This window comes from Poecilia reticulata, linkage group LG2 (assembly GCF_000633615.1).
Source record: "Poecilia reticulata strain Guanapo linkage group LG2, Guppy_female_1.0+MT, whole genome shotgun sequence".
In the NCBI taxonomy this organism is placed as follows: domain Eukaryota; kingdom Metazoa; phylum Chordata; class Actinopteri; order Cyprinodontiformes; family Poeciliidae; genus Poecilia; species Poecilia reticulata.
The window spans coordinates 41,541,555-41,554,840 of NC_024332.1; the positions used below are offsets into that span (position 1 = coordinate 41,541,555).

Below are 13,286 nucleotides of genomic sequence, written 5' to 3' on the forward strand. Positions count from 1 at the left end.
TAATTTTAAAAATTATTATTAAATCTACTTTTTTATAAAATGAAGAAGAAGAATTTGAACATCTGTGAGTTGCTTCTAAAACTGGAACCAGATGAACCTAAAGATCTTTGGGGCGTTTAGAGACCGACTGGAACCGTCTGATGATGAGGCGTTTGGTCTCTTCTCTCCACAGCAGCTGGATGTTGAGGTGGAAAATACGGTGAGGAGCTGGGAGAACCTGAGGGGAGTCCAGGCCCGGCTGGGAGGAGCAGTGATGGAGGAGGATCTATCAGAGCTGCTGAAGCTACAGCAAGCAGTGAAGGACAAAATACAGCAAGGCGAGTCGATCCTGAACCAGAGCAGCAGCTTCCATCTCACAGCCAAACAGGTGAGAAGAAAAGAAATGTCAGCATCCTGCGGGATCTTAAAAAGCTCCTTTTTAACAAAGATTGAATAAAAAATAATAACATGGAGTTAGAAATGTTTATTTAAAGGGGCAGCATTACATAAAATTTACTTTTTTTTTTACTTTACAGCATCTTATTTCTTTATTTAAAACATACCTGAGTGTTGCCTTGATTCTTTCATGCATGTTTRAGAAACCCCGTGATTTYCATGGCAACCATTMAGCTGTRAAAAACGCCTGTGTGGACCAGGTCCAAGCTTCYGCCTTCAGATTAGCCAACAATAATTAGCCAATACCTGGTGGAACTGCACGTCTCCTGAGCTCATTGTAGGAGCGAGATGTTGTGGCGACTTACTCCAGAGAGCTGTGCCTAATTTTAATGTTAATTTTTCTGTGTCCAGCTGGAGCTGCTGCTTCAGTCAGAACCTCCCAGTCCTTTAACTGGTTGCACTGGTTTACATGAGTCCAAAGAAGAAGAGCTGAGTCGATTACAGGAGGCCCAGCAGCAGATCCAGAACCTCCTTAGAACCACGTCGACTATGAAGAYGGACATCCGTACYGCGGTTTCACAAAGCGTATGAATGAATAGTTTGCTGTTTTTACTGAATCACACGATGAAAACTTCAATCAGCAACGTTCTCTTGGTGTTTCAGASCTGGGCTGGTTTCCAGGTGAACCAGCTGGAGATCCGTTTGGGGTCTCTGGACTCTCTCTGTGAGTCCTGGCTGAACAAAGCAGCTCAATGTGAGGAGGAGCTCCAAAGGGAGCAGCTGACTCACCTGCTGCATGAAGACATCACCCAGGTGAGGTTTCAACTCAGCAGGCCGAGCAGCAGTACATCCAAACAAAAATACCACAGAAATCAAAYATTTTAATCTRAAATCGGTCAGAATGTTTCTAACCATCTGTCTATTTTCTAAATGTGTTCAGAAGAAATTTATGCTTTGGTTATTTTTGGAGATTCAACTCTAGAGATCCAAATTATGAACTTAGGAGAGCTCTTAACAAGTTGTCAATCASCAAAGAGACCAGCAGAGGGCGCTGATGTTAGCYTTCATTTAAAATCCGACTTCTGCTGATTACCTACTTATAAACTTAGCTGTGTTAATATTTATTATCATCTTATAATTGCTCAAAAACACATTTCAGCTCAGGAATTTATTACTTYCCTTAAAACTGTTTTCACTGCATCATAATTCATTTTCTCAATGAATTTTTTCTGATCAGTTTTCATCAATAAAAAGTTTCTAGGAAGTGGTGAAACTTTAAATTATCATTAATATTAATTCTTCAGCTGCTTTAAGTTCACTTTAAATTAAGGTGACCGACTTCAGGGTTTTTCTGYAGATTTAAATCATCTCTGTCAAACTGTGTCATCTTTGGGATTTTATTGTGAGACTATTAGCCTTTCAACAAAAAAYTACAACATTTTGCGTCTATGTGAATATTCTTTGATGCGTGTTGATTTATCGCAGTGGTTAGTTGAGTTTGGGAGCCTTGTTCTGTTTGAATCATAAATCAGAGTTAAACACGTTTCTGTGAAGCAGATCTGAACAACCATTATTTAAAGATTATAGGAAATATCTGTATGATAGGAAAATGTTGGGTGCACATTAAAAATCCTTAAAATAAATGTATATTTATTTGATCATRTTCCGTTTTTTTGTATTATAAATGTCCTGATATGTTAGAGAGCTCATGCTTTTGCAAGACAAACAGACTCACAGCATCACAGATACTCCAAATTTAAACCATCCTGAAATATTATTACCTTAAATCTCAGTTTTACTATCATCTGTCTAAAGAAGTTACAAATAAAATCCCATGTTTTCCCAATATCGATTAGTGGTTGCTATGGTGACCAAGTGCCAGTCTCTGCTGTTATTCTCAGCTCTGGAGATGATTTTACCTCCATTACCATCGTCCTCACTGAACAAAGTGAAATGATAAACTTGGGTCACCATCCAGGTTAGTGGCCCAGAGAACTGGTGCCTCAGTGTCGCATCCTATTTATACCCCATGGAAACCTTTAGGTGGCAAACCAGTTAATGGTTCCTAGACATTGAAGAGAAGCTACAAAAATTAGAATTATAAACTAAGTTTTTTTTTTTGTTTTTTTTTGTTTGATTATTCAATTGCAAATAAAATCTGTTTCAAGGTTTTTACACATGTTCACCAGTCTGATGGTTTGCTGGTGATACTGGGTCAGTGCAGTAACAGGAGAGACTCCTGAAATACAGYCAGCCAGACGACAGGCATTTCCCATCATGCACCTGGTGCAACATGTTGGCTATCACAAACACATATTAATCTGTGTTTAGGAATTAAACTGGCCACTAATCCTGACCAGTACGAACATGTTGTGACGACTTCCTCTGTAACAGTTTTCAAATTATTTCATACAGAAAATCTGAAAAGTGTGGCATGAATATTTATTTTCCAAGTTTTAATTTGGCATCACAGTGTAAACCCAAAATTAAATCTTCAGAAATTTGACAATCGCCTAGCTACTTTCTCCTGTTCCTTGCTCCATTGGAGCTCCTTCCTCTGACTCACCCCGGGTTTCCCCAGCCTCCTTTCTCCTCTTCCTGTCGCTGCAACCCGTCCAGCCGCTGGTTTTAATCGGTTCCGCTGACAGTCGGCTCCGTCTCTCTCAGCTGTCGTCAGCTGACAGATCAGACACCGGACACCTCCGCTCCTCCCAGCCGAGACAGAAATGTTCCTCTGCTCCAAAAATAATCCCATCAAAGACCAAAGAGGCTGGAGCTGCAGAAACAAACCACAGAACCCCCTGAGTCCCCTGAATGAAGAGGAGAACTCAGTATAACCCACAACTACCAACAGTTTCTCCAAAAGGTATATTGGTAATTTCTGAGTTGTCAAGAGGAGCACACAAAAACAAGATGATTGCAAACTGTTTAATTTGAGATAAACTTGGTCTACAGCACCAAAATCTAACAGGTAGCAGAAAGGTTGTTTTTTTTTTCCCACTTAGTATCCAAAGTCTTGAAAAGCGTTAAAAGGCTTCCAAACAGGTCAGGTCTACACAAATCATGTTCATTACATTTTTTGCACAAAATCATTCTTAGATGATACTTTATCTGTCTTAYGGCCTCTGTCACTTTAAATCCAAATAAGCTGCTGCCGGACACGCCCCCCATCTCAGCCTTTACACTCATATGAAAATGACTGCAAACACATGCGCAATTATACAACCGTACATCTTTGAAAAGTAAAACACTTGTCTTCTCCAGCAGCCATTATACAGCGATAAACTGCTGGATCTCAGCTTTGGTTACTACTTGGTAGTGGTGCATGTCAGTTGTGACTTAACAGATGGGAAGTTTTGAAAAAAGACTTTAAAGAAGTATTAAACACATTTTATTGTCAATTCTCATTATTTCAATAAATACCACAAAATACTGTGAAAGTATCACCCATCCCTATTGGATGCAGTGGGTTCCCCAACCAAGCAATGAACTTCTTAACTAGCATTCAACAAGCTTGTTGGACATTTACGCTCTAAATGAAAGTGACGGTTCTTCTTTGAGCTTCAGCACTAACAACAGTGTTTATCATCTATTTATAGAGCAGATAGTGCCTTAGAGGAACTGTTGTTTGGTGTAACATTATTCCTGTGAGCTCAACGCAGCTGTCGCCTTTATGGACAAATCACCTCCTGTAACTGAAACCTGGACTTAATCAGTGCAGAAGATGACCTTCATATTTTATAAAAACAAATACAAACAACACCATTATGAATCTGAATATTAAAGGTGACTTGCTTAGTTTGTCTATGGTTTATACAAATCTTGTTCGTTACATTTTTTGCACAAAATTATTCTGAGACAATGAGGTTTTAATCTGTTCACAACCTTCTGTTTGACATTCTGTTTTAACGTTTAGCTTCGCGAGTCCTTTAAGGAGCTGAAAAAACGTTTCAGCAACACAAAGTTCAACTACTTGAAGAGAAACGACCGAACGAGGAACTTGAAGGCAGTCTGGAACCAGCTGCAGCAGATGGAGGTTTACCAGGAGAAGCTGCAGGTACATCAGAGTTTTACCTGGTAATTAACCCTGATATGACCCACCTGGTCCAATGAGCGCTTCAAAGCAAAGCTCAATGCCTTACTGATTTTCAGGTTTTATTACTAGAGGAACCAAAGTTTCTTTTTTATGGCACTGAAAAGGTATTGCCTTTCCTTCTTCTTTACTATAACATTTAGAAGGTAATGTTTCTATAAAGAGCTCAAAAATCAAGAATTGAAACAGCAGAACTGTAGCCCGGTTGCCCCTCCACCCATTAGAGGGTGCAGGTGTCTATTAGAGAGACTCCCTTTTTACGTTCCCAAAGGTTGGGAACCTCTGGAGTACAATTCAACCTTTTCTAGGATCCTCTGATGGTTTCGCCTGGAAATTTAAAGTGAAACTTTCAGGAACTCTGTACTGCTTTTCTTTTCTTCAACGTTTTGTCTTTGTGGTCGATGTCATATTGAGTTGACCAAATGTGGTCCATCTGGTCCTGCAGGGGCTCAGGAAGCGCGTTCATGGTGTGACGGCCCGGCTGGGATCGGAGGTCAAAARCACGGGCATGGYCCGGCAGCTGGAGGACGCCGTCAACGAGCTGCAGAGGCAGATGGGACAGCTAGAGAGAAACRTCTGTGAGCACCAGAAAACCCTGGACATGACGTGCAAGCTGCAGCAGGCCATGGAGGAGGTATCRCTGCCAGCGATCAATTGGGATCATTGATGACTTGATCGATCAGAGGGTGTACAGCTGCATGTCGCTCTGCRTCCACAGTACCATTTCTGGTGCGAGGAGGCGAGCGSCACCATCGCTCGCGTTGGGAAGTTTTCCTTGGAGTGCCGCAGCACCGAAGCCGTCTCCGTTCTCTACCGGCAGTTTGAGAAGTTTGTTTGGCCGACGGTTCCTCAGCAGGAGGAGAGGATCAGTCAAATCACAGAGCTGGCTGTCAGGCTGCACGGTGGGTGGAAAATACTAMTGAGTTTTTATTCTTAAAAAAATKTATTATTGTTTTCAGATTTCGAACTATTATGAACCACRCTGTTCTTGTGTTGTGTTAAAAAATATGTGTAATTTAAGAAACATACAAGGAATTAAATTGAATATTTTTGGTGTTTCAGGGGTGGAGGAGGGCCAGCGTTACATAGAGAAGACGGTCAGTAAACACTCAGAGATGGTGGAGTCCATCAGAGAGCTGAGTGAGGGACTGATGGAGCTGGAGGCCAAACTGAAGGTGAACAAACTCCATTCAAAGATTCCACTTAGATCCGACRGTCGATAATGTTTCTYCTTCTTTTGTTCTTTATGATGGATGTTGAATTCAGCTGGAGAATCTGAAACAGCAKAAGGATGTAGAGGAGGAAGGAGAGAGGAAACAAGGGAGGCAGACAGAAGAGCAGGAGAAGACAGAGGAAAAGAGCAGGATGAAGCAGAAGGATAACCGCAACACACAGGAGGCTGCTGATATGGTAAAGATAAATAACTCAAATATAGAGGTGATTAATGTGTGATTTATGATGTTGACAAAAAAAAAAATTATTTCCAGCATGAACTTAAAGAGACAGGCCACACCCCCGAACTGATCACAGAGAACGATAGAAAGGAGGCTGCTGCAGCCAATAGGAAGCCTCCGTCAGAGAAGACTCAGGCGGTAAACGGATCCACAGCCAACAGGTTAGTAGGATACATAATGCTGTAGATTATATAAAATTTTCTTTGTTCTTCTTCTTTTTGGCTTGAATCCAAATTATTATGAAACATTAATTTTTTTTGTGAATGTTCACAAACCCAAGTGGATCAGTTTCTTCTGATTTAACTGTTTATTGTAATAATAWAATTTATATTAGCTTTATGTCCTCAGTATTGGTAGGCTGGTTGAAAAAAGACGTTTTGGAATAAAAACTGAAAATGTTTCACGTCTCTAATGTTCAGATTATCAATAAAAACTGGACATTTAAAGAAATCATTGAAACATCAGTTTGAAACTATTAAAACTGGTGTTATTAAACTGTTGCCTCACATTATTGTCTTTAACCTCAGAGAGTTACACAGTGAGAAGTTCACCTCCTCCTTCACTTCTATCCTCACCATCAGCTCACCTGTGGATGCCAAGCGGCAGGTTCAAGCTGCCCTCAACCAATCACAGACTTCTGCTTCTGAGCCTCAAGCCCCACCCTCTCAGTCTGTCATTRGCCCATCATTTCCTGATCACCAGGAAGAGTTTCTTAGGGAAATGGAAGGAGCGGAACAACACATCAGTTCAAACTTCTGTCGCTCAAGTTCACTACAGGTTAGAATCAGAAGTAATATTCACCTCTATGCTGACGATAYGCTACTATATATCACCAAAAAGCCCTGATTGCTCAGGTAAACTTGAAGTATTTAATATAAAGCATCACACAATGGAGTTTTGTTCAGACAGAAAGAGAATTGTGGCTTGAAGGTAGACTTCTACAGTATTTATAGTCATGTTAYGCTACAGTGGTTCTGCTGAGATGCCTCTGTATTACTTATCCAGAGCATTTTYCTAACCATTATTTAAAACAGTCTCCACAAATATATTATAAAACATTAAATTATTTTCTTTTTTACCCAGGAAACGTCTCCACATGTGGAGCTCCATCAACCAGAGGTGACGACCGAGGATTGTTTTTCCAACGATGAGTACGATTGTGCGTCCCCTGACGACATTTCCTTGCCGCCGCTGGCTGAGACTCCAGAGTCCAACATGTTCCAGTCAGATGTGGAGGAGGGTTTCTGTTTTAGCTCTCATAGCGTTCACATCAGCCAGGTCAGCCACCAATGCTGTGCCCAGTCAGAACCAACTAGTACTGATTCTGTCCCACAACATAAAGACTCAAGTCAGATGGAGAGTTGTCCAGCTCCTACAGTCAGACTACACAGCAGGACCAGGTTTGTTTGATCCACATTCACTCTGGTCTTTGATCAAAGGTCTACTTCATTAATGCTTCCAGATGAAAGATAATGTTTCTGTTGTACCACAGGTTCAGGTCAGAGTCCAGATCCTTTAACCCAAGTCCATCCACAGTTCCTGTTACAACACTTTTTACCAGTAGTCTGTGCACCATCCTGAAAACCAAAGAGTCTACCTCTGACCTCTCTCTGGACAACCCAGACCATGGGTACAACAACAAACGCTGCTCTAAAGTTAAAAACGCTCCAAAGCAGAGATGTCCATGCACAACCCTTACACAGGATTTGAGTCAAAGCCTTCATTCGCAGTCCTTCAATGGTTCAGACAAAGGTCTCCACAATCACAACATTCCTAAAGGAGAGACTGAGGTTCTAAACATCCATCCTAGTTACACCAAAACAAACAGTATCCTTCCTGAAAAGAGGGAATTACTTGAATCTCATCATTGTACAAGTCATACCCATCATGACATGAAGTCTGTCAAAAATTCAAGAACACCTCAACAAGACAGTCTTACTAAGATCAGCACAAGTTTAGTTTCCCAGCAAAACATTATCATCAAGTCATCTTTTTCAGGCAATCATTCTACCAACCCAATGGTCTGCAGCAACTCTGCACAGGAAAGTACATTCAATCCCTCCTCTGATCCAGTCCCCAAGTTTGAAGAGTCTTCTCACATGTCCAGTGTTACAGACACTATACCCCATAAAGACATAACCCAACCACAAGATAATAACCTTCTAGAACCTTCTACAACAAAGCCCCAAAGTTCAACATCTCAAGATCCAACCTTTTCGCAGACCAGAAGTGAACCAGATCAGGATGTACCTTTAACACTTAAAGACAGCAGTAWTAGTACAGCCGCCACAGTCACCCAGAGCATCTTCAACCAGTCGTTGCCTTCTGGCAGRTCACAGACCAACAAAACGTCAAACCAAGGTCCCAGAGATCCACCTGAAGACCTCATCCAAAACCCTCCACAGCCTAAAACCATCAGCAACACCAGTATCTGCTGCAGCAAACRGGGTCTTCAGACAGTCCTCCCTCTCCAGGACACCCAGCAGTGTGTGCATGGTTCCAGCATGAGTCCCAGTTCAGCCCAGCTGGCTCCTCCCCACCCAGAACCTCAGACCCACATTTCACCTGATCAAGCTAACCTGCATGGCACATCTCCATATTCTACACCTCATGTACTAACACTATCTCAAGATSCTGATATTTGTCAACCCATGGCTATCCGGGAGGAGATCAGACTTACTCCCCAGATCCAGGGGCCTCCTCTTCCTCAGCCCTCATCAGAGTCTCTTCCTTTGGGAAAAGTCTCTGAATCTGGCCTCACCTTGTTCACCAGGCCCTGGTCTCAAGCCACCGTCATGGAGGGCWGTCCAGTGATGTTAGAGGTGGAGGTGATGGGAAACCCAGAGCCCAGGCTCACTCGGTGGGTAGCTTACAACCAGCTCCATGGTAACACTCAAGCTTCATCAGATTATTCATAACTCCGCTCAAAAACAAGCAGCAATTTCATCTGTGGTAACAAACAATGTCATAATCATAATTTTTATTACATCCAGTGGTGGGCACCACGACCTAAAATGTTTAAATTACTAAGCTAAAATGTACTGATTACTACTGTAAAGCAGTAATCATAAACATTAGGACTGCTAATGCTAAAGCGTTAGATATTGAATAGAAGCTAATRCTAAAGTGCTAAATTCAGTCATGTTGATACGAAGTCAAACATAGTAAATTTCTCTTAGCATGATAAACTTTACTTTTGTACACCTACCTGTAGCTTCAGGAWGCAATTATTTGGTTTCAGTTTTATTGTTATTGCTAACTCAGTTGCTGATTTTGCCTGTTTGACCATAGTAGGGATTCGGTTAGAAAACACACATMAGTCAACAACCAAAACTAAATTACTTAAAGTTTGAAAAACAGCCAAGTAATTTAGCACTTTATTCAGAAATGTATTTAATTTATTCAGAAATGTATTCAGTTTATTCAGAAAAATTAGCTCAGGGGAGCCCAGTGCACTAAGCATTTTCAAAGTTAGCWAGAGTGCTAGGCAAAAAATGAACTCCACAATTAGCGCATTAGCAAAGGTGTGCCCACCACYGATTACAACCATTTCTGATTTATTGATCGACTTGATGTGATGTTCATGACTCATGTTATTGAGTGAAATAATCAAAATGTTCCAACTTCTGAAGCTCAAATATTYTGTTTTTTCTCTAGAATTTCTTTGACATAAATTTACTGCTTTTTTTTTTCAATCTACACTGACCCTAATACGGCATATATGGAATTTAGTGAAACTGCTGCAGATGATCACTGCCTGAWTTTGCCTCTTTTTAATGTTTATGACTTTATCTTTCACAGACTTAACGAWATAAACACCAGTTTGTCTTTTCACAGAGTGACCTTGTTTTGCACACAGTAACAGACTGAAGATAACCCTCCACTCCCTCACATGTGATCAGGGGCAGCAGCTGCTTGTTGTGCTGTCTGACCTCTTGTCATGGTCACTGCAGGTTTAAACTTGAAGAGGACCAGAACCAGGACCAGGATCAGGACTTACAGCTGTTGACTGGAAGCAGCAGTGRTGCTGATAATAAATGGCTGATGTTGGAGGCGTTGGACATCATGATGGAGGACTGGAACACCTGGTTTGGGACCCTCTGTGTCCTGCTGTGGCTGCTCTACCTGGTTTTACTCTGACTTAAGCAGTTATGCTCCGACCTTTTTATTTCTGCTGGATGCATTAAATATTATCTGAATCAGTTTAATCTGAGCTGAAGGTCAATCTGATTTTAGCTTGTTTGACCTCTATAAACGTGTCATTTTCATAATTTTAAACTGACTGTAAACCCAAGCTTTCATGTGTTGTAATTTGGTTTGAAATGTTTGTAGTACTTTAAAATATTAAACGGAGTATGATGAAAAACTTTGGAGAAAAAAAGACAGAAAGACCAGTCTCTTGATTTCAGTTATTAGATACACTTGTAATGGAATTAAACACAAACTCAATTTCTTCTCACAGCAGCAGCTGTATAAGTTATGATCGCCAACACATGTGGTGATTATTTACTGTTTAAATGGGACGTTAATTTAAAAAGAGCCGTAAAAAAATTCTCTGAGCTCCTGAATAATAAAATTATAAGTTTTTGACTCAAACAAGGCTTTTTATTGGTTTAAACAGGTTAGTTTAAAACAAAATCATGGAAATTTGCCATTTATAAAACAACAGATATAAAAAACAGTTCAGTCCCTAATTTTTTTAATTTAATCTCCAATCCATATTGTTAGAAATCAGACGAAAAAAAGATGATCCAGAAGGACAACAAGACAGATGCAGGTTTCAGGTCAAACCCTTTRACAACTCAGAATAAAATTGCCACACTTGTGAATGTCACTTACCAGCAAAATACCTGCTCAAGTCAAAATGGATGCTAGGTCGTCCATCAGTGGCTTTCTGTGTGTTTGGGTTAAAAATGATGTTACATAAAGTCACAGATGCACCACAGAGGCATCATTATCCAGAAATTACAGCATGTGAAACTAAAGGGACAGCTCAATTGGTTCATAACCCTCACAGCCAGTTCAATGCCTCAAACCTTTAGCTAAACCTGTCTTTACTGCCACCAGTGTGGAAGAATCCCCATTTGAAACAACCAACAACCCATAGCCTGGTGGAGGACCAGGYTGATAAAACACTGGGGGAAACCCTGACTTTTAAAGTTCTACGCCRTCTTTGGGCTGCTCTTGGTCCGAACCCTCACCTAGGAGCCGTTTGTCCCGGCAGACCCGACCCAACCAGAGCCATGAAGTCTGACGGCTCCTAGGATCTCTGGGACACTTAAACCCCTCCACCACGATAAGGTGACAGCCCACAGAGGGGAAAAATAAAATCAGGAAGATTTATTAAGTCGATCTGGAAAGAGGCCTATAGGTGGCGCTTTGGCGTTAGTTCTTCCTCTACCGTCACTGTTCTGACAGTATTAAAATGGCTGCCTTCAATCAGCTTGATTCCGTTTCCTTACAGGCTTTTTCTCTTTTAAACAAACATCACATAAAAGATCTTTAATGACAAATATCACAATGCTACAATTTTTTTTAAAAAAAGACCAGAAATTAGCAATATTGGCGTTAAGGTCTTATACAACACGTAAAAAAAACCTACTATTACTACTTACCTACTAAGAATTAATCGACACTTTCCGAAAACCCACAYGAAAATATCACTTGAACAACAAAGTACCTGCAGAATTTCTTGAGGAAGAATGGTGAGTCCGGGTCACAAGGTCATTCATCAGCGAGGGGATGCCGATGAAGAGCCTTTCCGCTGAGCCATGGGGGCCCATGAAGGGTGAAATCAGACGCAAACAAGATGACCCTGAAGGACAACATGACACGTGCAGGTACAGAGGGGGTGTGGGGGGGGGGCAAGGTGTCTGAATTGCTTTTGCCCTGTGGGTCATTGGTCTTGTTTTTTTTGTCATCGCTACCTTCTTAGTATGCAGGGTATGGAACGCATAGGGGCGCAGCACCAGAGGGGGCGCCAAAACCCCGTCTGGAGGGGGCGGCGCGCCGATGACGTTTTCCCATACACTTCAGCGCGTGTTACGCTCCTTCACCTCGCGCACATAACGAGGTAAATGTAGCGAGTTTTACCTTTCACGTATCGTCGCCTCGCGGGGGAGGGGGGGAAAGCGGGAACGTCGCTCCTTCACCCTGACGTTCCTTCCCGCGGGAGCGGGAGGGGGGAGGGGGGGCGCCGATCTATGTTTTCGCATCCACCTGAATAATGTATAGTTGCGCCACTGCCTGCCGCTCGGAATACAAGATTTGTTCTGGTTGCTGTAGAGCAAAACTCCTAACTTTCAAACACACAGCCTACCGTGTTTTTCCTGAAACAACYTTTGTGCCTGGAATGGATCCRTCGCTTCGTTGTACTCCGTCACAAATTTCCTTGAACTCATCCGATGGCTTCAGAGCCTTGAGCAGTGGCTACAGGAAGTAGCAGACCACATTTCCTGCCGGTTGGTTTGGACTCCTGTTCCATAGCGACCATCTTGATATCCATACCGTCTACCAGTCTGAAGCCATCTGGTGTCTTCAGTCTCCATATCAACAAAAACTGTTGATAGTCTTCTATATCTTCTTCATCCATACACCATGTAGTGTTGACAAGGCCTTAAATTCTCAACCATGAGYTCAAAACTATTCTCCATCACCATATGCGGTGATACTGGAGATGAAAAACTTCCCTTTAACAGGAAGACTTTCCAAGAAAAAAAAAAACAGAAGTTGTCAAATATTGGTTAAGAGTTGGGTAAAAGCTAAAGCAATGCCTCATATAAAGGATGCATGTGGTGACAGTGGAGAGGGAAAACTTCCCTTTAACAGGAAGAAACTTGCAGCAGAACCATAGGTTGGTTCTGTATGAAGGTCACCTGTCACTCACCCCGGGGGATTTGAAAGGACAGAGCAAAGACAGAAAAAATGAATCTGTTTTCTTATTTGTCTGTTTTGGTCATTTTTTATATTACCCTTCATTAAAATACCACAAATTCAGTTTTAAACTGACACAGTTAGTGTTTGCATTTCTGCAGATCGCTGTTCTAGTTTGACAGAAAGGCCTTTAATAGACRTGGAGACGGTTAAGCAAATAGTTGATAAAGAAACAAAGGTACTATTGTAATCAAGTCAAGCCATGTTAGTTGTACCATACTTGACATACTTAACTAATGAACTTAAAAATAAGGTTCACAATGTAAATTAGCTTTATTTTAGGGATGTAATTAAACATATACATAGTTTAAATCACAAGCAAGTTCTTATTCACATCATAAACTTACATTTTGTCTCTATCTAGAAAGCTGCAGATAAGATGCATTTTATAAGCTCTGTTATAACTTATGTTCTGTCTTATGATTAACTTG

General features: G+C 41.3%; 1 protein-coding gene across 1 annotated transcript in view; it reads left to right on the forward strand.

Moving 5' to 3' along the window:
- The first annotated feature begins 39 nt into the window (after positions 1-39).
- Positions 40-13,286, forward strand: part of ttn.2 (titin, tandem duplicate 2) — a 228,210-nt gene continuing 214,963 nt past the window's right edge. Inside the window, exons 1-3 of the mRNA XM_017309405.1 lie at positions 40-64; positions 188-226; positions 6,280-6,286. Of these exons, the coding sequence (XP_017164894.1) occupies positions 40-64; positions 188-226; positions 6,280-6,286 (71 nt within the window). The remainder of the gene's footprint in view (positions 65-187; positions 227-6,279; positions 6,287-13,286) is intronic.